The following is a 26,876-nucleotide window of genomic DNA, read 5'->3' as shown; positions in this document are numbered from 1 at the left end:
AATTATCATTCATGTATGATTTCTCACCTTTCAGATTACACAGGAATAGTTCCATAGGGGCTCACTGGGGGAATAGCTAAAAGCAGATAGACCTCAAGGAGCATATTCAGGAAAAGAAAATAAAGAACTGAGACTTTTGTTTGTTTGTTTTTAATTTGAGGGTCCACATGCAGCTGATAGATTCTATTTTATTTTATAAAGCAGTTTTAAAAAAACATAGTTTTCCAGATCAAAGGGAATTTTGTCTGTAATAAGAATTTTATTTGCAATCAAAAAGGATTGCCCTAGTAACTGGAGGAGCTGATTCTGCAAAACAAAGCAATACTTCAACACAGGGGTTCTCAAACTCAGATCCCAGATGTTGTTGGACTACAGTTCCCATCATCCCCAGCTGCAGTAGCCTTTGGCAGTTGCAACTGGGAATGATGGGATTTGTAGTCCAACAACATCTGGGGATCTGAGGTTGAGAATCCCTGCATTAACAGCGATTTTGTACTCTTTCCCTTGACACCTCCCTTGTGTCCCTCTCTTAATTGGAGTCTCTTCTGCATCTGCTACATTTGCTTGTATGCCTCCTGTTCAGTGACTCTGTTGTATGAGACTGCCCTTTAATCCTCATTATAATCCTGTGAGGTAGGCTAGGCTGACAGCATGCCATTGGTTCCAATTCACCTGCTTAGCTTCGTGACTGAGAAGAGAATTTGGACTTGGATTTCCCTCACAGTTCAATTCTTTGAATGCTCTAATCACTATACCACACTTTTCACTCCTGCACATGGATGCAGGTATAGTTGTGAAAACTCTGCACATTCTAAGATTCATACAAAGCAGACTGGGATTTTACTCCAAGCAGAACTGAAAAGAGCAGTCCTTTCAGTTTGGAATGGAATGTTACGGCCATGAACCAGGGTGTTCTGAGTGTTCTGAGCTTAGAACAGAACACCCTTCAAAGGAAGGGTCTGTGCTGAGCTCAGAATGGACCAACCCCATTCCAACTCAAAACACTTGGAATGGCCTGGGTGCCATGTTGTACTCCAAAATTGCACTCTCCTGACCTCTGCACAAGAATGTGTCCATTTGTGTGGTCAGAACTACCATGCAAATGGCTGTCGCATGTACATGGAGGTCAAGAGAGAAGCATTTTGGAGTACAAAATGGCACTCAGGACATTCAGAGTCAGAACAGGGTCATTCTGTCAGAACAACCTGCTTGACTGTTCCAAGCTTGGAACAGAATGCAAAATCCGCTTCATGCACAATCCCTGCTCGTAACATGTTCAGAGTCCCTGGAAAGAGTCACTAAACAGGAGGCACACAGGAGTCTGTAACAGAACCAGAAAGGACTTTAAATAAGAGATGGACACAGCACGGGAGGGGAGGAATACAGGTGGCCCTCGTTATTCATGCAGGTTCCATTCTGGTCTTAAACTGTAGATAATGAAACCATGGATAATGAAACCTTAAGTCAATGGGAATTCTGGAGCCCAGGAAAAGGACTGAAAAACCACTGAAAAGATAGGGTAATAGTATAAGGACGGAGCACAGCACTGTACCTTGGACACATCAGCAATCCCACTTTCCAGCTCCTCCAACAATGCCCCCCAGGTTCATCAGTAATGCATGATCATGGCATTTTCTCACCGTACTGTTCAAGTCCATCACTTAGCAGCACATACCCCTTGGCCTGATTGGTTGCTAGGTTGGCCAAAGAAGCAGCACAAAATTAAATCCAATTCAAGTAAACACATACAGAGGAGTGTGTGAGAATCAAGGAGTATCAATTTTCAATGGATAATTAAAATCAGTTTTCAATTTAAATTGAATTTTAAATTGCAATTTAAATGGAATAATTTATTTATTCTATTTTATGTATTTTTATAACACCTAAAACTTACTTCTCTGGGCGGTTTACAGCAAGATAAAAACAACATTAAAACATTAGTTAAAAACAAAACCAAGAAATTTTAAATATGACAATTTAAAATTTTAAAACAATATTCTAAAACAACATTAAAAACAATCAAAACAGTATCAATTAAAAGCCTGGGTGAACAGGTGCATCTTTAAAGACTTTTTAAAAATTGTCAGAGATGAGGAGGCTCTTATTTCACTAGGGAGCACATTATAATGCCTCGGGGCAGCAACAGAGAAGGCCCGTCCCTGAATACCACCAGACAAGCCGGTGGCAAATGCAGACGGACCTCTCCTGATGATCTCAATGGGCAGTGGGATTCATAACGAAGAAAACGTTCTCTGAAATACCCAGGACCCAAGCTGTTTAGGGCTTTATAGGTTATAACTAACACCTTGTATTTTGCCTGGAAACATATCGGCAGCCAGTGTAACTCCTTCCATACAGGAGTAATATGTTCTCTCCTAGATGACCCAGATAATACAGTACTGAATTATAAATGTAATTCAAAATTAAAATTAATTTTTAATTTGAAAATTTTAATTAAAAATAAAAATTTCATCAAAATTAAAATTAAAATTTAAAAAGTGATAAGAACTAATATCCCATAAATTTGCCTCCACAGTCTGAACTGCAATACTGACTATATTATAGTTTTGGATGGTGCTGTGGGAAGAGAGGCGACAACACCAATTGAAAGAATCTGCTCTTATCCTGCTCAGAGCTTTACCTCAACTTCAAACAGCATGAGTATTGTGTTGGCCAGAGATTCCTATAATGCAGGAACAGCATTCACTGCTTTTTACTATTCCATACAAGGTATAATATGAATTCTTCAGTCACCTTTTAACCAATGAATATGTTCGAAGTCATCCTGATGATTTTAAGAAAGCATGCTTATTGTTATCTTAAACAATTATTTGTTGCAAAATTTGGAATGGTGTAGAAGTAATAATCTAAAAAAAAGAAGCTACTTGGCCCACATACAAAAAATGTGACTATTATGCAGGTAAGTGCTAACATGGCATAAAAAGTAAAAATGATTGTGATTTTTTTTTTAAAGAATGTGATCATTATTAGGCCTGGGCACCTAAAGAATTGTTGGATCTAATATGACTTGGTCCTATTTGAAATGAAAATGGTCAGATTAAGAATGAACATCATTTAAAATTGTCATAGGTTCTTGTTAGATTTCAGTTGGAAATAGCCAACTTAGTTCAGAATTCCCTTGGTGATCAATGGAAAATTGCTGGGCAGAAAGCTCTGAAATCTCACATAGTGGTAGTAAGTGTTGTTAGCGAGTTGATATTGATATTGATGAGCACAGACAGGGGGGACGGGCCAGCAGCTAGCACCAGCGTGCGCAGGGGAGCAGCGCGGGCTGTAGCAGCAGCCGGCGGCTCCCGTCCCTAGCTCTCAGGCACATAATTCCTTGAGCAGCAGCAGGGGATACTGCGCTACGCGCACTGGCCCCAAGGAGCTTCTCGCCGCCGCTGCACCCCAGCCCGGAATCTGCCGCCCCCTCCCTCCCAGGTCCCACGGCGTGCTCCCAGTCTCTCTCGCCAGCCAGGGGCTTGCCTAGCCTAGGGGAAGTGTAAGAGTAGGCTGAGGCTCGCCTCTGCCTCTTTCCCACACTCCAAGTTACTGTCTCTTGGGGTGGTGTGGGGAATTCCCCTCAGGGGGTGAAGCCGCTCTGGGAAGAGCAGAAGGTTCCAAGTTCCCTCCCTGGCTTCTCCAAGATAGGGCTGAGAGAGATTCCTGCCTGCAACCTTGGAGAAGCCGCTGCCAGTCTGTGAAGACAATACTGAGCTAGATAGACCAATGGTCTGACTCAGTATATGGCAGCTTCCTATGTTCTTACGTTCCTATGTTCAGGGCGCCAAATGAAGCTAAAATTTTGTGGGGGTGGGGGTGCGGGGTGTGCTGGGGGCGGGGCAGCCAGTGGCATTTTTGTGCCCCTTCCCAGGTGGTGCCCAGGGCACGTGCCCTGCCTCCCTCCCCCTGATTATACCTCTGGGTAGTACATGACCAAAGCATTCATTATGTGCAACCTGAAGCATACTGGTCAACCCATTGATTTTTAATTAATCTTTTAAAAAGCGAGTATCCATAAAACAGATAACCTGAGTGGTAAGGTAAAGTAAGGTATCTGTCCAAAGAGATTGCTAGCAAAAGAGATTGCAGTTTCTAGACCATTTTCAAAGGCAGCCCCATGTACTATGCATTGCAGTAATCTAAATGAGAGGTTACTTGAGCCTCTAGTGACAATGCTGGACCAATGAGCACCCCCTGACTGCAAGCCTGGTCCTTTAGGGCGAGTGTAACTCCACCTAGAACAGGCTGAACACCATTCACCCAGAACCACTGACCAACAGTACTTCTGACTTGTCAGGATTGAGTATCATCTTGTACACCCTCACCCAGTCCATTACTTCATCCAGGTACTGTTTCAGAACAGTCACTGCCTCACCTGTGTCTGATGAAAAAGAGAGATATAACTGAGTGTCATCAGCATACTGATTACACCTCAGGCCAAATTCCCAGATGACCTCTCCCAGAAGTTTAATGTAGATGTTAAGCAGCATAGGGGAAAGAATGGAACCCTGCAGGACCCCGAAGCACAACTGCCAAGTGGTTGAGCAGAAATCCCCAAGCACTATCTTTTGGAAAGGGGCCTCGAGGTAGGAGGGGAACCACCTCCAAGCAGTGCCTCCCACACCCAATTCTGCCAGCCTATCCAAAAGGATACATGTTAATGGAATCAAATGCCATGGAGAGATCCAAGAGAATTAACAAGGTTGCACTCCCCATGTCTTTCCTTCTAAACAGGTCATCCCACAGGGCAACCAAAGCAGTTTCTGTTCCAAAACCAGGCCTGTAGCCTGATTGAAATGGATCTAGATAATCTGTTTCCTCCAAGAGCATGTGGAGCTGGTCAGCCACTACATGCTCACGTACCTTGCTGAGGAAGGGAATATTGGCCACAGGCCTATAGTTTACATCCTCTGGGTGCTCCAGACAAGGTTACTTTAGGAGTGATCAAATAATAGCTTACTCCAACAAAGCTTGAACCACTCCCTCTCCCAGTGAGGCATTTCGAACCTGCTGGACCCAGCTAAAAATTTACTCTCTACTTGCCATGATGAAGGGCAAGCCATGAAGGGTAAGGGTTAAGCATGCACATGGTCAGCTGAATTTGACTGAACACCTTGTCCACATCTTTGAGCACCAATAATTGAAACTCTTCCAGCAAAACTAGATAAGGTGCTACTCTAGACACACATCCCAATGACACTGCATCAGCTGTAGAGTCCAACTCCTGGCAAATGCGAGCATCTTTATCTTCAAATTGCTATGCAAATGTGTTACAGCATGCTACGAAGGATTCTAACACATCTTGCCCAGGACCAGGTTTCAAGAGGCCTGGCACCATCCAGAAAAGCCCTGCTGGACAACAATGAGAGGATGAAATGGTGGATGAAAAAAAAGATTCTGTTCCATCACTGTAACATAATAGGCTCAATAATGAGCTCTAACCTGTGTTTGCTCAGACTCATCCCAAGTTTTCCTCCGCTTGCATTCCAGCCATTTCCCAGCTTGCTTCGTTGCCCTCAGCTCAGGTATATACAAAGGCGCTGCACAGGCTCTGCTTTGTAGGAGACAGTGCTTGGGAGATATCATGTCAACAGCCTGAGCCATCTTTCCATTCCAGGGAGCAACTACAGCTTTGACTGGAGTGCCAGCCAATCCAGCTGGAAAATCTCCCAGAGCCCTCAGGAATCAATTGGAGTCCATCACTCTCTGAGAGCGGACCATTTTATAGGTTCCCCACCCTTGCAGAGTGGTATAGCTGCTGAAACTCTAAACCTCAGAAGGAAGTGAGCTGACCATGACAATGGCACATATGGCACTTTCAAATCACCACTTTCAAATCACCATCCTTCTGTCCAGTCGGGGGGAAAACCTGATCCAGAATATGCCCCAATACATGTGTTTGGCCAACATGTTGGGAAAGCTCCATGGTTGTCATGGTGTCCATGAAGTCTTTTGCCGCCCAGACAAAGAAGCCTCAGCATGGAAGGTAATCACCCAGAACAATCATTCTGGGAGACCTCAGCATCAAATCTGAGACCACCTCCATGAGCTCAGGCAGGGAGATGGGTGGGCAGTGGGATAGGCAGTACACCAACAGAACCCCCAATTTTGTGATGTGATTTTGGTGAGACTATGACCTCAGAAGGGGCTATTATACCTTCAATTTGCATCATATTTTGTCAGGAATTTTAAAAAGTTACACATATTTTAAAGATTATAGTCTAAGGAATTTAGACTATAGACTCTGCTAAAGCAGATGTTCTAAGTTTGGTTTAGAAAATTACAGAGGCCTTTTAAAATTGCAGGTACAGTCTATTTATTATTATTTTTTTATTATTTTATCGATTTCTATATCGCCCTTCCAAAAATGGCTTAAGGCCGTTTACACAGAGAAATAATAAATAAATAAGATAGATCCCTGTCCCCAAAGGGCTCACAATCTAAAAAGAAACATGATAGACACCATCAACAGTCACTGGAGTCTAAGCAATTATAAGCAAATTACACACTTGGGGAACAAAAAAAAACCCAAGTTAAACATCACTTATGAAACTAACTTCAATTAGGAGCTATTCTCCATGATATAATTTGATGAAAATTTGCATCATTTTTGAAATTAAAAGTGCATCTGATGATTGAATACAATATATATGGGATATATAATTTGTATTGCCTTTTTATGTATAATTTACATGTTGGTATATTTTGCTTACATTTTCAGGCACCACTGTACCTTCAACTGAATGTAAGTTGTCATTGGTATCCTAGCTTATATTTTGCTGCATATATTTCTCTAGCTAAACAATAGCTTCAATCTTGATTGAGAATATTTACATTGCACCATAGCTCATTACTTCAGGAGGAAGAGTTTCAGGGCTGAATCAATGTAATACATTGTTTTTCCATTAGATCTCTGAAATTGTTTCATGCTACAAATTTTTCTGAGTGGTGGGACGTATAGGTCGTTCACAGGATGAGTTTCCTGGAAGGAGGAAAAACTGAGACTTTCAGTGTCCACCCCCCCCCCCCGCAAGATTCTGCTCTTTTTCAAAAGTATTTGTAAATACTTTTTACAACAGAGAAGTATTTCAAGGGTTCAGAAACAAGCATAAAGTTAAGGCAATACCAGTTGTACAAAAATCAGTCCATCTCCCCTCTCCTCTCTCCCAATTCCATACATCAAGTACTTTGAGGTCTTTTTGCTCACATAGACTCAGCACCAGTTTTAACATGACAATGGCTGACATGCTGATGAATGCTGTGCCCATGGAAGCAAAGAAAACACTGTTCTGGAGTCCCCATTTCTGAAGCACAAGTGTTCACATGCGAGGGAAGGTGATATTTGCCAATCCTTCCTTGATTTGGAAGCATCTCATGGAGCACTCCTGGAGCATGGGAGATCAGAATCCACCTGAGCCCTCATACTTCAGAAGCTGGGATGCTGTGCTGGTGCTTTCTTTTCTTGAATGGGCATTCTGCAAGTTAGGATGTCAGCCAGTGGTTTCAGAGAGGTTGCCAAAAAGCATTCACCCAGATAGACATTGTATGCAGCAGGCATTATATGCAGGCATTGTATGCACGACATATACATTGTTTGCATGTCAAGCCAATCATTGCATGGGTTATAAAATGCTGGTGTGCAAACCCTACACGCATAGGATTGGCAAATGTGATACAGAATAAAATACCTTTATGGGTACATGCGTTTCAGATACCTTCATGCAGGATATATCAGTTTGAGGTCACTATCACACTGCAAACTGGGAAATGTTTATTTGTGTCCACACCCCTAAGAAGACACGAGGCACAAAGTTATGGTGCAAAAGGCCACAATGTTATTAAATAACTCAACGGTAACTAGAACAGAACAGGGGATTGGTTGGCTCTCCACCCCTACAGTGCAATATCTAAAGGCTTGCCACCTCAGTGCAAGCCTTACATGACTTTTCTCACAGGCAACACACCTTGGCGCCCGGCAACCCCACTGCCAGCTCAGTTGTCCTAAGGTCTGGCCTCTGCCCACAGTGACACAATGGCACCCTCCCCCACAACCCCCCACCAAAGCAAAAAGATGCCAACAAATGAGAACACTGGCCAGTTAACAAGCTTTATTTCGATCAATGACCAGAACAAACACAAGCAAAAAGGTAAAAGAGAATAAAACATCATAAAATAGTAGTACGCAACTTACATGCAACGTAGCAAAACTTGGCCACAGAGTTAGTACTCATACTATCAAATTTAGTCAGTAATAAATCAAGATAAAAGTCATCTGAGCGGCCAGGAAAAGACTTCAACAAGGGTGAGATAAAATCTAAACGGGCATCCCTGTAGAGGTCACAGTAAAGAATAAAATGTGCAGTCAACTCAATAGCACCTGAGCCACAAGGGCAGAGGCGCAAAACATAAGGAATCCCCTTGAACCTTCCCTTAAGCACAGATGTTGGAAGAACATTAAGACGTGCAAGGGTCAAGGCACGCCTAAATTTAAGAAAAGTTATGTTACTTAGGTAATCAGCAGGCTTAAGATTGTAGAGCTGGTTACCTATATACAAACCTCTGGATATTTTGGAGGCTTCAACCTGTAGGTCAGTATCAATTATTCGCTGTTTAATAACCTTCGTAGCTGTAATAGATCCCATCCTAACAAGTTCTTCAAGTGGGATCCCATAAAGTTGAGATTTTATTTTAAGCGACCGTTTCCATCTCGAATCAAAGGAGTCGGTCATAATAAGAGGGACTAATCCCACTTGTGAGAACTTCAATTTTAACCAGAATAGGAAAATACATTTCCAATAAACTGATTCCAAAGTATAAAGGCCTGCCTCCCATCTAATAGCGGCATTTGAGACACTATTTGGGACCTGGAAGATGGATCTAAGAAATTTTGTCTGTATGGCCTCCAGAGGTGAAAAATTACAGAAAGGGCCCAATTGTGCACCATATGTAAGCTGTGGGTGTACTTTAGCTGCAAAGAGTTTAATAGCAGCAGGCATATATGCAGCGCCCTTCGTGAAATAAAAAGATCTAATTAAGTTGGCCGAAAGCTGGGCTTTCTGTATGGTATAGTTCAGGTGGGCCTGACGGCCTCCCGAAGCATGGAAGACTACGCCAAGGTATTTAAATATTTTAACTTGTTCAATTAATTGGCCATTTATTTTCCATAAATGGGGCTTGGGGCGTTTGGCAAATACCAGTACTTTAGTTTTCTGGTAGTTTACCTCAATGGCCTCCTCTGCACAAAAAGAGCTAAGTGATGCAAGTGCCCGCCTTAGGCCGACTGGAGTCAGTGACAGGAGAACCATGTCATCAGCATACAGCAGAATTGATATATGTTTATGAGCCAGTTTGGGCGGATGAATAGAAGGAGCATTCATATGCGTTACTATGGAGTTAATATAGATGTTAAACAGAAAAGGGGCTAAAATACACCCTTGTCTGACTCCTCTATGTGTGGGGATTTCAGCAGATAAGTGACCCCGTGCACTACAACGAACTCTTAAGGAAGTATTTTCATGTAGCTTAAAAATTAGTAATAGGAGACGCTTATCTATGGATAAATCCCTCAACTTAGCCCAAAGGCGGCCCCTAGAGATGGAATCAAAGGCAGATTTTAAGTCAATAAATGCCGCATAGAGGGCAGAGCCAGGTTTACAAGTATATTTCTCAGCCAGATGTTGGAGTATAAAGGCCTGCTCAATGGTCGATCGACCTTCACGAAATCCGGCTTGTTCAGGAGCCAGGATGTTATAAGCATCAATCCAGTCAGCCAGTTTTATCAGGAGATGTTTCGCATATAATTTAGAGATAATGCTCAAGAGGCTAATTGGGCGGTAATTTGCGGGATCTTGTCTGCTTCCTTTTTTATAAATAGGGATAATTAAAGCAACCCCCCAATCCTGAGGAATTTTCGCAGTCTTATCGATAAATGAGAATAATGACACAAGAACAGGGGCCCACCATTCTAAGTTAGTGCGTATAATCTCAATAATGATGCGGTCGATCCCGGGAGCTTTACCGGGTTTAGTTTGTTTGACAAGGGCCTCAATTTCTGAGCATGTAACTGGGTTCCAATAGGAAAGGTCAGAGGTATTTAATTCTAGCTTAGCTTCTGTAGGATCAGTTTGACTGTAGAGTTTGTGGAAATGACGCTCCCATGATTCTGCGGGAACAATAAAGGCGAGGAGGGAGCTCTCACGTGAGGAGAAGAGATCAGTCACCAAAACCTTGTTTGATTCTTTGATTTAGCCGCATCAGTTAGTTCAGACCATTTTTCTTTAGTAAATTGAAATTTCTTAGATTTCAACAATTTCTTATATTGATGCCTCAGATTAAGTAAATCCTGCGAACTGAATACAGAGGTACCTTCAGCATGGGATTTAAAGGCCTGAATAAGGGCCCTCTTGGCAGCGCGACACTCAGAATCAAACCATGGACGGGAGGGGTTTTTATGGCGCTGACTAGCTGGTGGGCAGGAGTTGGTGAGCATGGGTGAAAGGAGACTAATTAGGCTAGCATAAAGATCTAAGATAGCTGGAGAGGAAACCTGTAATCCTTTCCCAACTAGGGCATCTCGCAGAGAGATGACATCCTGAGAATTTAGGAACAAGCTTACTTGGTTAAGCAAGAAAGGAGACCATCTCACTCGCTGGTGTATAGGTCCATCATTCCTGCAAAGATCTTGTCTGCAATCTAACCTAACAAGGCCTTTCCAACCAATATTCAGAAGCAGGGGGAAATGATCGCTCTCTGGTCGATTAACAACTTGAAAGTTCCTAACAGCTGAGGCCAAACCACGAGAAATAGCCACGTAGTCAATTAAGGAAGGTCTAGCTCCCGCCCAGTGAGTAAACTCTGCGGGAAAATCAGTGTGAACCGCTCCATTAAGACAGTGCAAATCCAACTTATTAAATGACTGAAGTAAGGTTAAACTGGAAGCATTAGCTCTAGAGTCTTTAGAGCGTCTAACGATTAAAGGGAATGGAGGTTCTACAGTTGGAGGGTAACAGTGAAATTTGGAATAAAGAGCTCGATCATCCAAACCAGTACGAGCATTGAAGTCTCCCGCCAGTACATAGTGTGAATTATGCTGTGAGATCTGGATATCAGTAATAAATGCTTCTAAATTTAGCCATATCCCCCTAACACAAGAGTCTGAACCTAAAGGTGGGATATAGATGTTTATCAGCACTAAACTGAAAACCCCAGAAGTAAGTAGAACAGCTAATGCATAAGGGTCAAGGGAGCCAAGGTAAGTCAATTTGCATTGCAGAGATGTAGATACAAGGACCGCAAGACCACCCTTCGGTCTACCCCTGTCCCCCTCAGCCTTGGCAGCTAGTAGAAAAGGTGTATAACCAGGGAGAAAAAGATCTCCTGTTAGCCAAGTTTCTTGGATCATCAAAATGTCAAAGTGGGAAACAAAAGTTGAAAAGTCCGGGTCACGACGTTTGCTGTTCCAACTGCCGACATTCCAGGCTAAGATCGATATCTGTTCTGGCCCAGCCAAAAGTCAATCAGTTGGAATCTGGGTAGCCACGGGAGTAGAGTTAGTTTCAGGTTCACACAGAGTGGCATCAGTGGCCAGGGGTTCTGGCAACAAAGAGCAGTTGGGGATATTGGTTGGTGCAAATAATCTGGAAGTAGAGGTAGGATCATCTTGAGGAGATGGAGTAGTTGAAATGCAAATCAGGCTTGTGTCATCATCAGAGGAGAGAACAATAGGGTCTTCTGTAATTCTTGGAATAGCAGAAGAAGGGGAAGGTGAGGCACTTGCAGTATCAACAGCGTTAGCGGTAGCATCCTTGTAAGTTGGAAATGAGGGACCATTATCGTTGTCATCCGGGAGAGGCCTAGCACCAGTCTTTTTTAAAGCTTTAGCAGGAGAAGAGTGCTGTTTAGAATCTAGCAAGGAAAAAATTGAACAGAAATGGGGGTCGTTTGCCAAGCCCGCCCAATGGTCTTCCTCAATTTGGCCATTTTCTTGTAATGCCATGTGTACCAATTTCAACGTATCCACATCCACTGGAACGTCCCCAGATAGATGGTTAACAGGAGAGGAATTCCCAGCTATGCAGAGAGAAGCAGCTTGACTTTGTTTACTCAGTTCAGCCAAATCGTCGGCTACCTCAAGCAAGGACTTTATAGTATCCGGTAGGGGAAGTATATCAGCATAGTCCTGTAATGCAGAAGTAAGCTTTGGAGCAGCGTAAGAGTTTAAAGTTTCTGCCTCAGCTCCTTTCTCTTGGGAGGGAGTCTTAATTGAAAGTACACAGGGATGCTGACCTTGAGGTATGGAATGCGATGTTGTCTTGGGCCTGGATGTTTTACTGCTTAGCTTAGCTCTCTCAAGGCTGCGAGGCTGAGGGTGAGGCGCAGAGAGTGGCGGATTTATCTCCCTCATAGCTAGAGGTTTAACAGTTGCATTTACAAAACATCTCTGGGTTGAAATATTGAATCTGGCCAGATACTCTCTTGATCGAAGAAGTAACTCTGGGAAACTGGAATTCCTGAATGTGAGTAGAATTCTCTGATTATAATTCACATCTGGTAAATGTTCATATTTAATAAGGTCATAGCTTGAGATAGAACGGGCAGTTAAGGAGCTTAATGAGCGAAGAATAGCAGATTTGTGGATCCAATTATAACGGTTGCATGACTGACGTGGAACAGAGAGCATAACACAATTAGGTTGAAGTCTGAGGTTAGCTTTGTTGTCAGGTGCAGGGAATGATATACGATTTAATATCCCATTAACCGATAGCCCATTAACCGGTGAGGCTATCTTTGTTTTAGTATTGCCTTCACGATGGAAACAGGAGCAAGACTGGCTTTGGGTTAAAACAAGCTTGATGATCTCACTTGTTTTAGATTCCAGTCTCTTTAATGTTTGTAGAATATATTGCAGCGTATCTGCAGTTAAATTGCAGAATTGAGATAGAAGAACGTTTTGATCAATGCGTCTCCTGTGAAGAGCCATTCAGGGGGGGGGTCGACAAAATCATCCCCAGCAACAGCTTCTGTGAAGGCACAAATATCCTCTAATGGGGCAAATCTGTTTTGTAGTGAAATAGGAGTCGAGGCACTCACCGAAGGCAAAAAAGAGTCCAACTTCAGCTGCTTGGTGCGTCTCTTTGACGCTGGGACTGAGGCAGGGAGACCAGCTCCTGTGCAATTCCTTCTGCCCATCCTGGAGGGCTAAAAATAATCTCCCAGGTGATAAAGAGTAGAATAAAAAATATAAAATAATAAAATAGCAAAGAATAATCCAGAAAGAGAGGCCTCTACAGGGGAAAAAGACAAAGAACTGGAGGAGCTGAGAGGAATCAAACTATCCGTCGGCCATGTTGGCTTTAGTTATTACTGACTAAATTTGATAGTATGAGTACTAACTCTGTGGCCAAGTTTTGCTACGTAGCATGTAAGTTGCGTACTACTATTTTATAATGTTTTATTCTCTTTTTCCTTTTTGCTTGTGTTTGTTCTGGTCATTGATCGAAATAAAGCTTGTACTCCTGGCCAGTTAACCCTAATCCTGCAAAAAGGAAGTCATCGAGAAAATTGGTAGAGGATCTAAGTCCTGCCCTGCACTGAACCGCCCATTCCAACATGGAGCTGTATGACGCAAATGCAGTGCAGGACACTGAACAACCCATTGGCAGTGCCCAGCTGATATTTATTTATTTTACATTTTATATCCTGCTCTTCCTCCAAGGAGCCCAGAGCAGTGTACTATATACTTAAGTCTCTCCTCACAACAACCCTGTGAAGTAGGTTAGGCTAATATTGACCTTGGAATGCAAAACTTAGCAGGTCAAAATCCTTGGGGTGTACTGGCAAAAGGTGAAATGCAGATTCAGTGTTGCAATTTGCAAGCAATGCCCTCTGCCCACAGGGTCTAACCACTTGGACTGCCTCATTGAAAGAGGTATACCACACTGAGCAGAGCTCGACTGGAATCCAGTCATTCGCAAAGGAGCCTTGGGGAAAGACAAGTAGTGTATTGGTCCCCCGGTGTCTTTTTGGGTGAGATTCTTAGCATGGGCAGGGGAAGTGAAGCAAATGAACCTAACACCCGCCCCAGTGCAACATCCTTCTGAATCTTCCTTTCAGCTATTGCTGCCATACCCTGTATGCACTTCAAATTTGGGGCCTCTCTGTGAAATCTTGACAGTGCGGAAAACCTGAAAGCAAATATGTGGCCCGCTCAGAGTGTGGCTAATCCTGCTAAAGGGGGACAAGAACCTGCAGCCTCATTGGGTGGGGCCCCTTTACAATTGCCACCAGGGGGTGGCACCCCACCTCCTCTCTTCTTCCCTGACTGCTCTCTGAATCTGTTTCTATTTTCTTATTTCTTTATGAACAGCTACTTCTGAGATAACAACTAGTAAGTGTATGCCATCTTTATGCACCCTACAGTATTTATTTATTATTATTTATTATTAAAACTTTTATACCGCCCTTCCAAAAGGCTCAGGTAACTCGATTACATTTGTGCATGCATGATACATTTTAGAAATGTCCCAAACTGTGCAGTCATTGTTCTAGTAGAAACCAAAAATGGAATGTCATCATTTTTTTAAAAAAGTTCAGTACTTTGAAAAGTTGCTGGAAAATGCTTCTTTCTTTAAAATCATTGGGTACTTAAGCACTGAGATCTTCACTTCTGCAGAACCCACAGTGTCATCAAATCACAACAGATGGTCAAAAATGAAGCCCAGCTCAGAGGCGAAGCAGTGTCTGTTATCACCACAAATAATAGCTGGTACCAAGATAATTGATACCAGCGGTATTATTTTAGGATAATAGGGGATTAATCTTCGCTCCACATTGTTGCATTTCTCATGTGTTTCCTTCTGTGTTTCCTGCTGCATTTTCCTTTCTGATAGTTTTGTGGAAGATCATTCTAGGCTAGGTTCTTCCTGTTACAGATTGTAATGGTCAGTTAGCTGGTGAAAATATAAATAATAAATTGATTTGTTTTTATTTTCTTATTTCTTTATGAACAGCTACTGCTGAGATAACAACTAGTAAGTGTATGCCATCTTTGTGCACCCTACATTAGTAACTTGATTACATCTGTGCATGCATGATACATTTTAGAAATGTCCCAAACAGTGCATCATTGTTGTAGTAGAAACCAAAAATGGAATGTCATCATTTTTTTAAAAAAGTTCAGTACTCTGAAAAGTTGCTGGAAAACGCTTCTTTCTTTAAAATCATTGGGCACTTAGGCACTGAGATGCTACACTTCTGCAGTACCCACAGTGTCATCATATCACAACAGATGGTCAATGATGAAGCCCAGCTCAGAGGTGAAGCAGAGTCTGTTATCACCACAAATAATGGCTGGTACCAAGATAATTGATACCATCGGTATTATTTTAGGATAATAGGGGATTAATCTTCCCTCCACATTGTTGCATTACTCATGTGTTTCCTTCTGTGTTTCTTTAAAATCATTGGGCACTTAGGCACTGAGATGCTTCACTTCTGCAGTACCCACAGTGTCATCAAATCACAACAGATGGTCAAAAATGAAGCCCAGCTCAGAGGCAAAGCAGTGTCTGTTATCACCACAAAAAATAGCTGGTACCAAGACAATTGGTACTAGCGGTATTATTTTAGGATAATAGGGGATTAATCTTCCCTCCACATTGTTGCATTACTCATGTGTTTCCTTCTGTGTTTCCTGCTGCATTTTCCTTTCTGATAGTTTTGTGGAAGATCATTCTAGGCTAGGTTCTTTCTATTACAGATTGTAATGGTCAGTTAGCTGGTGAAAGTATAAATAATAAATTGATTTGTTTTTATTTTCTTATTTCTTTATGAACAGCTTCTGCTGAGATAACAACTAGTAAGTGTATGCCATCTTTGTGCACCCTACAGTAGTAACTTGATTACATTTGTGCATGCATGATACATTTCAGAATTGTCCCAAACAGTGGAGACATTGTTCTAGTAGAAAGCAAAAATGGAATGTCACCATTTTAAAAGAATTTCAGTACTTTGAAAAGTTGCTGGAAAATGCTTCTTTCTTTAAAATCATTGGGTACTTAAGCACTGAGATGCTACACTTCTGCAGTACCCACAGTGTCATCAAATCACAGCAGAAGGTCAAAGATGAAGCCCAGTTCAGAGGTGAAACAGTGTCTGTTACCACCACAAATAATAGCTGGTATCAAGATAATTGGTACTAGCGATATTATTTTAGGATAATAGGGGATTAATCTTCCCTCCACATTGTTGCATTACTCATGTGATCATTTTACAGAAACCTCTATGTTTCTGATTATTATGAAGTATAGAAGGGGGGACTGAACTAATTATCTTGTAGTACACCACTTTTTTGCAATTTAAAATTGAATATATGTCCAAGAAGAGGTCTTGCTCTAGCTTTTGATTGTCTAGTGTTGAGGAAGACTGCCATTACGAATGGAGGGTTTAGGGCTGTGAAATGAATGGATGTACTTGAAATTTGATGAGAACATGATTACTGAAAATCTCTACCCTGTTTCTAAAATGTGGAAATTAAAGATGGGAAGGCAAGTACACAAGCTAGATTTCCATTCAGATGTCTATGGATAAACATCTATTATGCCTTGCATGCAGAAAGTTTGTTTTGTGGTTTCTAGACAGCAGTCAATGCGGTGGCAACCTTTCATCTCTGTATGGATCCATCAGTGGGCCATATTATCCTGGAAACAATGTCAGTGTGCAGTGTGTTTGGGAAATTCAAGTGAATTCCTATTATCACATCGTTCTCCAGTTTCATTATATTAGGTAAGTGTAACTATTAGGAACTGACAGCTTCTTTGTTTTGTCTGCACAGTTAATATATTCATTTATGAATCTGCAATGGCTTGAAGGGTCTAAAGGTTTTGAATGACTGTCCTTTTTGTGGGGATAGTACTGTTCCTTTAAGAGCTGTTTTGTTTAGTTATGATTAGAACTGTCAGAGTCAGCCCCTGTAGAAGTACATGGGAGTATGTGCAAGATGCAAGCAAGTAGTGCTCTCTCCTAAAAGGGAACTTCAATAAAAGAACGGTGTTTGTTTAAACTTAGAAGACTCTCTCCTTTCTAAAAATAACATTGCACTTCCTTCCTTGAGAATATGTGAGCAGATATTCCTAGATCTTTGGGCATATTCAGATGATTAGTTAACATTATAGGCTTTCACATTTTCTATATGATGTGTGTTCTTGCTACTTGTGTGGAAAGTTAAAATGACTTCTTTATGGATATTATTAGTTTTTTATGCCAGCTAATTTGTTAAAAGAGAGATAAAATTGAAATCTTTTGAGAGATTATGGCAATATACAGCAAATAGCTGTAACCCATTAATTAAGACTTTAAAAGGCTGCAAATCCTTTAGTTGATCATGTGCAAGGTGATCATTTAGTTGATCACCTTGCACATTAAACAAATTAGTACAGTGCATTAAAATCTTTCCAAAGAATATACAGCATAAATACAATGTGATTGTTTCCCACCCTAAAGGGTTTTTTAACAAAGACCCTTCCCAAATGATGAAACAAAGTTTACTTTAAAAAACAACAAACCCTTCTGGAGAATGATGGAGCTAATCAATCATTAACAGAAGAGATGACTCTTCTATGAATCTATCTCTAGGTCCAAGTAGCAAGACTGAAATGGAGGGTCCTTCACTCAGTGACAAAGCACATCCTTCGCATGCATAAATCTACAGGTTCATTTCCTGGCATTTCACAGTTGAAAGGATCTCAGGAAATAGGCTGGAAAAGATCCCCATCTAAACTTGAAGGCTGCCACTGCCATGTGGAATAGACAATATTGAGCTTAATGAACCAATAGTTGGATAGTCTAAGGCAGCTTTAAATGTAAGTTGGCATGCTGCATTATTAGCTTGAGCTAATGGTGTGTGTTTGGCATATAGTCACGTGGTTATGTGATTGATTCACCAGCCACCTGATTTACAACTCAGCTGACATCTACTGCACCATCATGCAGTAGATGTTGACTCCTGAAACTGTGCTGACATTGGTATGTTATATGTGAGCTGAGTTACAAACTGAATGGAGCAACCACAGAATTCCTTCATCATGATCAAACTCAGCCCAGTTCCAGTGAAACCATGTGCTAACCATTTTATGGCACACATCTCACTGGAGACAGAATCGAAGTACTCTTTTTTATTGCTAACCAACACTAAAGAAAACTAAAGAAAATCTAGTGAGTAAAATGATGGTATAATAAAATATAAGGAGTCACTTGTTAAACTACTTCCACACAGTCTGGACTGCAATAAAGAATATATTGAAATCTTTGATGGACGTCTATATTCATCACGATTGCTTGGAAGAACTTGCTCCGATATCTATCTCGACTATACATACACATCAACTTCCAACACAATGACTATTGTGCTGCACAGAGATTCAGATTACTCAGGAAATGGGTTTTATGCTTCCTACTATTCTACAGAACAAAGTAAGAGATGTATTTTATCCATTTTAGTCTATACTGTATTATTTTGTGATGGTGTAATTTGGAGCCTACAGAAACCCTACTCAGACATTATGCTGTATGTGTGAACAAGTGTTGGTATGCATGTACATGTTTTGTGCGAATTGCTGTATATGTATTCATTTTAAGTGAATCTGGGTACAGGCTCCCTCAAATGTAGGGTATAGATAGGAAGTGTTTATGTATGGAGCATAATGTGTGAATTACTGTACTATCTTACAGATCCTTAAGTGTACAGTGTATGGAGATTGTACATATATAGAACAAAACATGTAAACAGGCCTAGTAAAACCTGAAAATCAGCAGTTGTTTAAAAGCATATCGGTACCCCTAAGCAACTGGATTATGGGTTGGTGTGATTATGTGAGCCAGTTACTATTATCTATCTATATATGGTTTTTGCCTTGCCTATTTTCCCCATTTAAATAAATGATATATGAATTAACCATTGGATGAAGGCAGCATTCCAGTGCAGGATCTAAGTGCACAACTTTCACCATTGTTCTTAAATACTTGACCACTTATTTATTTATTTATTTATTTATTCGATAGGTATAAATTCAATAAGTATAAATAAGTATAAGCTTGACAAGTACATGTCATAAAGTAGCCAATATTTTATGGTGACAGCAACTGAAGCAATATGTAATAGCTGACTATATTTGTTAGGGTTGTGTGAAGTTTCTGGAGTCTCTTTGGCTTCAGCCCACTTGCCTAAAATGAAGCAACATCTGGTTGGGGCCAAAGCAGGAACTAAACAAAGCATACCATGCCAACCTCTTTGGCCCTCTGAAGCTTTACTTTGGACCTTCCCACTCCCAACTCCCCACCCCTAAAGCTACCTACAGGGCCAGGCAGAGGGCAGAAGACAGACTGGTTTCTTCTTTGTTCACTCCTGGCCATGAGGGAGCTGGCAGTTGCGTTCTGCAGCTTCGCTTTGAAATGACTTATTTTTGCCCCTTCTTCTGGAGATGTCTTTTCTGAAGCTGAAGCAATGACCACAACCTCAGAAAAGGCTCAAATGCCAGGAGCACCCATGCCATTCCCAGGTCTCCAGTAGAAGAAGAAAAAATGTCATTTTTAAAGTCAAACTGTGGGAGGAAGATGGCTGCTTGGTTCCTAAGGAAAGTGGCATATCTCCTTCCCCCACCTGGCCCTTTAAGTAGTCTTAGGGTTGGAAGTCAGTGAGTTTGGCCTGAAGCAAAGCTGGATCTCCAATGTGGAGACACAAATAGAGAGCCCCGCTGAAGCTCCAGGACATTCATCAAAGCAAAGTGGGGCTCCTTTGCACAGCCCTAAAGCTTAAGAGAAGAAGAAGATGAACAGCAGCAAGGTAGATGGACTCAATTATGACAGCAATGAATGCACCACTGAGAGACCTTAAAGACCAAGTTGAAGACAGATCATCCTGGAGAGAATCTATGTGGTTGCTAAGAGTCAACACCGACTTGATGGCACTCAATCAATTAATCAAGCAATACTTATATGACAGTAAAGAATAACTATAGAATATAATTGAACAGGCAACTAGTTGAAGCTTCATATCAGTTTCATATTTGAAATATTCATTGTTTTGCTTACTTTAACAGATCTGACAACTTCCAGTACAGCAACACCACGTAAGCCATTCTGTTTATATTCCGTTTCCTTGTATGTAATTTGTTAATTTATGAGGCAAAGGGCTTAACTTTACATGCAAAGACACTAGGCTCTAATATTTTGCTGAGTGGTGATATAGAACAAGGGTTCACAAAATTGGGTCTCCAGATGTTATTGAACTTCAACTCCCATAATCCCCTGCCCCAGTGGCCTTTGGTTAGGGATTATGGGAGTTGAAGTCCAATAACATCTGGGGACCCAACGTTGAGAATCCCTGATATAGAAGATGGTCTTCCACCTTCAAGAAGTCTGTATGCTCAAAACCCAGGGAGGTTTCTTTTTAGCCACATATGGGGCTGAAATCAATTTGTCCCTATTGCTATAAGCAAGAAACAACACGTTTAAGTTACCAGTGTGGTTTTAGATTACACAGTAGATGCTATTTGAAGGGAGAATCTTGAATATATTCTAATTCTTTCTGGGGGTGGGGAGAGAGGGTATCCTTGTCATGCCTGGAGAAGTGAATATGGGGTGTATCCACAAATCTCAACCCCATGCTTACACTTCACAGTTCTTGGTTCTAGCATTAATGCCTTGTTCCAGCAACGTGGAACCTATTTTTGACACCGACTTGCTGACAGCACCTTGTCCAGAGGGGCCAAGTGGATCCAGGTGTAGAAAGATAAAGTAGAAAAGACATGACCTGTTTCAGTCTGGTTCGTGAAGCACTTCCCTTAGACCAGGGCTACTCACCTGTGGCCCTCCTGCATTATTGGCCACTGGGATTATGGGAGTTGTTGTCCAAAAACAGCTAAAGGGCTGAAGTTGAATAGCAGTGCCTTGGACCTTATTTCTTTCTCCTTCCTGGTCCTGTTCATGGTTTAAGCAAAACAGCCTACATAGCTGTTCCTAGTCAGTAAAAGGATTTTGTTTTATTTTGTGTCTCAGCCGTTAGGAGCTTAAACTAATTAATCCTTAAATTGTGCCGCAGCCACAGCCCTGCATCTGATGTCAGGCACAGTGGGCATGGCCACGTTAGCAAATGGGCCCATGCACCTTGTTTGGAATTAAAATTTGACCAGCTGTTTGCAGCATGGCCGGGATGGATTCTCCATGCATGCAAAAGCACTGGTTGGAATTTTTGAGAAGTTTCAGCCAGTGCTAGACTCCCACCCTGGCTGGAAACATGTCTCCGTGCCTTTGCAAGTTGGGAGAAGCCATCCCGGCCACATTGCAAATGCGGCACTAGTCGAATTTTACTTCCAAGCAGGGTGCATGGCCCTGTTTGCTAACGTGGGCACATCCACTGTTCCTGACATCAGATGCAGGGCTGTGTCTGGAGTGTCAGAGGCTGGTTGTGACAGGCTGGACAGAGGCCAGCCGGCATCCTCGCTATGCCACTGGGCACTAGCACAACTTTCTTCATTGTACGAGCATGGCATTAGTCAGGATGTCGGCCACTATTTTCAAAAGGAAATCCAATATTAACATTGTATGGTCAGATAAAAAGACTACAATAAATCAAATCATTGGCTATGGCAAATTTTAAATTGATTCAGGTTGCTTAACATCAGACATGTGAATAGCAGAAGACATGTGGATAGTGTAAATTCTAATGTGTATTGAAATGTCTTCTTCTTTACTTTCAGAAGCAACTACGACGGAACCACCTGGTAATTCCCTACTCAATTATTTCTGCTTAAGCATTTGTAGAGATGGGTGGGTGTATATATGTGTATGCAAGCTGTTTTTGTTCAAAGGTGGTCAAGAAATATTCTAAACAACAACTATGGGTGACAGCTTCAGGTTTTAATGGAATAATGCAGGGGTTCCCAACCTGCGGTGCTCCAGATGTTGCTGAACTAGAATGCTCTTCATCCCAGTCAATATTATTGGGGCTGGGGATTATGGGAGTCATCGTTCAGCAATATCTGGAGCACCAGAGTTTGGGCACCCTGGTAAGAATGAGTTATGTATTGCCTGTTTGACATCTTGCCACAACACTTTAGCTCTAGTGCCACCTGGGCGCTTTCCAGACTAGACCCATTAAAATTTCTAAATTTTCAGTTGGAAGTACTTGATCTGATAATCCTTCACTCTTATTTTCTTGGTAAACCTTACTGAACAAAGTATTCTTGTTTAATGGTTGTGAAGTGGCCATTTATTTCTTTATTAAATCTCAGCTTTCTTTCAAGGATTTCAGAGCACCTTGTAGCCTCATAACCACCCTGTCAGTAGGTAGGCTAGAAGTCAGTGAGTTATACAGCTGAACTAGGAGTTCTCCACACATCAAAGCACACTACTACTCTAACCATTGCACTACACTATCTGTCAAAAATGACCTTGCAGTTGTCTTCTGCACTACCCAGCGTTATGAGGCATAACAAAGGTGCAGTTTGGATAATACTTTTATCACATAATCTGGTTCACATAATTAAGAAGAAATATCTGCATGAGCACTCTTGTTTTGATGTCTATATCTATCTATCTATCTATCTATCTATCTATCTATCTATCTATCTATCTATCTATCTAATTTATACCCCTCCCAAACATACATCTCTGGGCTGCCAACAGCAATTAAGACACATGTAAAAGTTAAAACAGTTCAACATATAACACATATAAAGTTAAAACAATACAATGATTTAAAACCATAAAATTAAACAAGCAGTGGGGCTATTCACACAATTGTAGATAATCGGGCTAGCCTCCACTAGCCCGATTTTCTACAGTTGTGAGAACCACCTGGCTTGGCTGCGAGCCTGTTGGTTCTTGAGTGGATAACCCGCTCAAGTAGCCCGCCCCTAAAACCAGGTTTGCGGAGCAAGCGCTTTGCAAAACCAATTATTTTTATTATGAGTAGCCACGGTGCGGCTCTGAGGCACAGTTACTCAGGAGTAGACCCCCGGCGGGAGGCTGAAAAACAGCCTCCTGGCTCAGGGGTCTCCCCAGCGCAGGGCATACTGGTGCTTCCGGGGGCCACGCACAAACTCCCCAGCCCACAAACTCCCCAGCCCTCACCGGCTCTGTGACGGAGCTGGCAATCATGTGGGCAGCTGATCCAGCCACCCAGGGCTCCCGCCCTTAGCCTGCTCTCCCCGCTGAGCTCCCCAAACTGGGTCTCACTGATCATGAGACCTGGCTCAGTATTTTTTATTTAAAAACCTGAGAAAGCTTGGGTAAAAAATGGGGGTTTCAAATGCTTTTTAAAATAGCCAGAGATGGGAAGGATCATGACTCAGCAGGGAGCACATTCCACAATCTCGGGGCAGCAACTGAGAAGGCCCGTCTCTTTGTGACCACCAAATGAGTTGGAGGTAGCTGGAGACAGACCTCCTCAGACGACATCAATGGGCAGTGGGGTTCGTAACGAAAAAGACGCTCTCTTAAATACCCGGGACCTAAGCCGTTTAGGGCTTTATAAGTTATAACTAGCACTTTGTATTTTGCCCGGAAACGTATTGGCAGCCAGTGTAATTCCATCAACAAAGGAGTAATGTGGTCTCTCCGAGATGACCTGGAGACCAACTTGGCTGCCGCATTCTGAACCAACTGAAGTTTCCGGACTACGTACAAAGGCAGCCCCATGTAGAGCACATTACAGAAGTCAAGTCTGGAGGTTACCAACAAATGTACCACTGTTTTGAGGTCATTGATCTCGAGAAATGGGTGCAGCTGGTGTATCAGCCAAAGCTGATAAGAAGCACCCCTGGCCACTGACTCAACTTGAGATACCAGGGAGAGGTGTGGATCCAGGAGTACTCCCAGAATGCCGAATTGTTCCTTCTAGGGAAGTGTGACCCCATCCAGAACAGGTAGATCAAAATCGTCTCTGGAGTTCTGACCCCGCACAATAAGTACTTCCATCTTATCTGGATTCAGCTTCAGTTTATTCTCCCTCATCCATTACTGCTTCCAGGCAGGCATTTAGGGAGGATAGCAATAGCAATAGCAATAGCACTTACATTTATATACCGCTCTATAGCCGGAGCTCTCTAAGCGGTTTACGATTTAGCATATTGCCCCCAACATTCTGGGTACTCATTTTACCGACCTCGGAATGATGGAAGGCTGAGTCAACCTTTTGCCCCTGGTCAGGATCGAACTTGTAACCTTCTGGTTACAGGGCGGCAGTTTTACTACTGCACCACCAGGGGCTCTTATGCCATATCCTGAAGAAATTGACACAGAGAAGTAGATCTGCGTATCCTCAGCATACTGATAACATCCAGCTCCAAATCTCCTGATGATCTCTCCCAGTGGTTTCATGTAGATGTTAAAAAGCACTGGAGAGAGTATGGAGCCTTGAGGGACACCATACTAAAGCTCAGATTTTGAAGAGCAACAATCTCCAATCGACACCATCGAACCTGTCTGGGAGGTAGCAGCGGAACCACTGTAAAACAGTGTCTCCCACTCACAACCGCCTCAGATGCTCCAGAAGGATACTATGGTTGATAGTATCGAAAGCCGCCGAGAGATCCAAAAGGACCAACAGAGTCACACTTCCTCTGCCAATTCCCAATTGGAGATCATCCATCAGGCCGACCAAGGCAGTCTCCACCCCATAGCCCACCCAAAAACCAGTTTGAAATGGGTCTAGATAATCAGTTTCTTCCAAGACCGTCTGGAGCTGAGAGGCCACCACCCTCTCAATTACCTTGGGAGGTTGGAAACAGGCCTATAATTGCTCAGCTCTGAGGGATCTAATGCGAGCTTCTTTAGAAGAGGTCTAATAATTACCTCCTGTAGGCAAGGAGGCATCCTGCCGTCCCTCAGAGAAGCATTTATGATTTATACTAGGCCATCTACAACAGCCTCCCTGCTAGATAGAATAAGCCATGTTGGACAAGAATCAAGAGAACAAGTGGTAGGCCTCACCGCTCCAAGCAGCTTATCAACATCCTCAGGAGTCACAAACTGAAATTGATCTAGTAGAACCGCATAAGAGGCGTTTTTGGACACTTCCAGTTCAGACATCAAATTAATTGTGGAGTCTCCATCTTGGTTGGCCCGAATCTGAGAGATTTTGTCTGCAAAAAATTCATTAAACACATCACAGTGGGTGACTGATGCTTCCAAATTCTGGTTCAAGGGTGAGGGAGCAGATACTAGCCCCCTTACCTCACTGAACAACTCAGCTGAATGTGAACTCGCAGAAGCAATACGGGCAGAAAAGAATTTCTTCTTTGCCGCACATAGCGCCTGAACATAGATCTTTAAATGTGCTCTATGTCATAATCAAGTCAAGTCTTTCATTTGCACTCCAGTCGCCTAACTTGCAGCTTCAGCCCCTGTAGCTCTTCCGTATACCAAGGGGCCAATTTTGAAGAGGGTCAGAGGGGACGCTTAGGAGCAATGGTGTCTACTGCCATGGTGAGCAAGTTGTTCCAGTTCTCAATCAGGGCATCAACAGGATCACCGGCAAAGCCAACACTAAATCCTTCCAAGGCTTCTTGGAATCCTGCTGGATCCAATAACCTTTTTGGGTGGACCATTCTAATAGGCCCCTCACTGCAGAGGTGGGAAGTGGTCGTAATCCCAACCTTAACCAGATGGTGGTCCGTCATGCTGATGGGGAAATCACAGGAGTCCTCACCCATAGAACACCACCCTGATCAGAGTACCTGACATTGCAGAGGAGCAAGGTAAGGCTATGTGGGTTGTTGGCAATGCACCCGAGGTCAAAGAGCTGGCAGGAAAGCCGTAAGGGGAGACAGCTATAAATTTCTAACTACCCTTCCCCTAGAATGGCCTGCTGACCTGCCAACATTACTTCTTCTATTCCCCACCACCACCGGAATAGCTGCTCCACATTCCCTGTCTCCCCATCTCCAGGCAGACCCAAACACATAAACCAATCTCAGTAACAAAGCTGGCACACTTACCTCTGCAACTCCTCAAACAGCCAAACTGAATAGAATGCAGCCCAACCCTCAGCCCTACACCAAAGGCTGGCACCAAAGGCCGGCCCCCTTTGGCGGCTGACTTCAACCGGCGCCTGCAGGCTGGCCGCACCGCCGGCTGTACCGCCTGCCAAAGCCCTTCCCTTAAATAGCCCCCAGGGTCCTTCCTCTCACAAACTGATGTGATCAGTTAATGCCTGCAGGTGGTAAACATTGGCACTTGAGGGAAGGGAGGATCCCAATTAGGCAGCAGTACTGTGCTGGGCTGAGTTGGTCCGTCCAGCAAGCGAAGGGTGGGGAGGGGCAGCTCCAAGGCTTCCAGCTGCCCAACGAAGTGGGCTTGATAGTAAAAAGCCACAGCTCACCTCCTCCAGTCTCCCTCAGATGCTCCTGCCACAGCCCTTCCCTTAAATAGCCCCCAGAGTCCTTCATCTCACAGAGGACCCTGGGTAGAGCTGATGATATCAGTTAGTGCCTGCATCTTTCCCAGATGTCCTGTTGTGCTCTCAGCACATTCCTTTATCACGTGTGCGTGGTTCAACTGAACTGCTCTACACATGGTCCAAACACTAGTTTCGGTAACATTAGAATGGCAGTTCAAATTTAGAATGACACCAACATTTAGAATGACATCAACAGCAACAGCAACACATGATAAATAAATATCCTGGGAAGACATGAGGGCATGTGGGAAAGATGGCAAGATGGGCAGACACTCGGTGGACCCCCCCCCCCTTCTTAGTCAGATGCAGAGGCGTATCTAGGGAAAATAGCGCCTAGGGCAAGCACTGAAATTGCGCCCCCTGTCAAAACATCTGACACCCATCTTTCAGATAACTTTACCATAATATCAACTGA

At 42.7% G+C, this 26,876-nt stretch overlaps 1 protein-coding gene across 1 annotated transcript in view; it reads left to right on the top strand.

Annotated features, from left to right (window-relative positions):
* Positions 1–26,876, top strand: part of LOC128350589 (deleted in malignant brain tumors 1 protein-like) — a 97,988-nt gene that overhangs the window by 42,246 nt on the left and 28,866 nt on the right. Inside the window, exons 11-14 of the mRNA XM_053308987.1 lie at positions 16,641–16,788; positions 18,278–18,474; positions 20,100–20,129; positions 21,759–21,782. Of these exons, the coding sequence (XP_053164962.1) occupies positions 16,641–16,788; positions 18,278–18,474; positions 20,100–20,129; positions 21,759–21,782 (399 nt within the window). The remainder of the gene's footprint in view (positions 1–16,640; positions 16,789–18,277; positions 18,475–20,099; positions 20,130–21,758; positions 21,783–26,876) is intronic.

The sequence above is a fragment of the Hemicordylus capensis genome, chromosome 3 (assembly GCF_027244095.1).
Source record: "Hemicordylus capensis ecotype Gifberg chromosome 3, rHemCap1.1.pri, whole genome shotgun sequence".
In the NCBI taxonomy this organism is placed as follows: domain Eukaryota; kingdom Metazoa; phylum Chordata; class Lepidosauria; order Squamata; family Cordylidae; genus Hemicordylus; species Hemicordylus capensis.
This window is presented reverse-complemented; position numbering and strand designations above follow the sequence as displayed.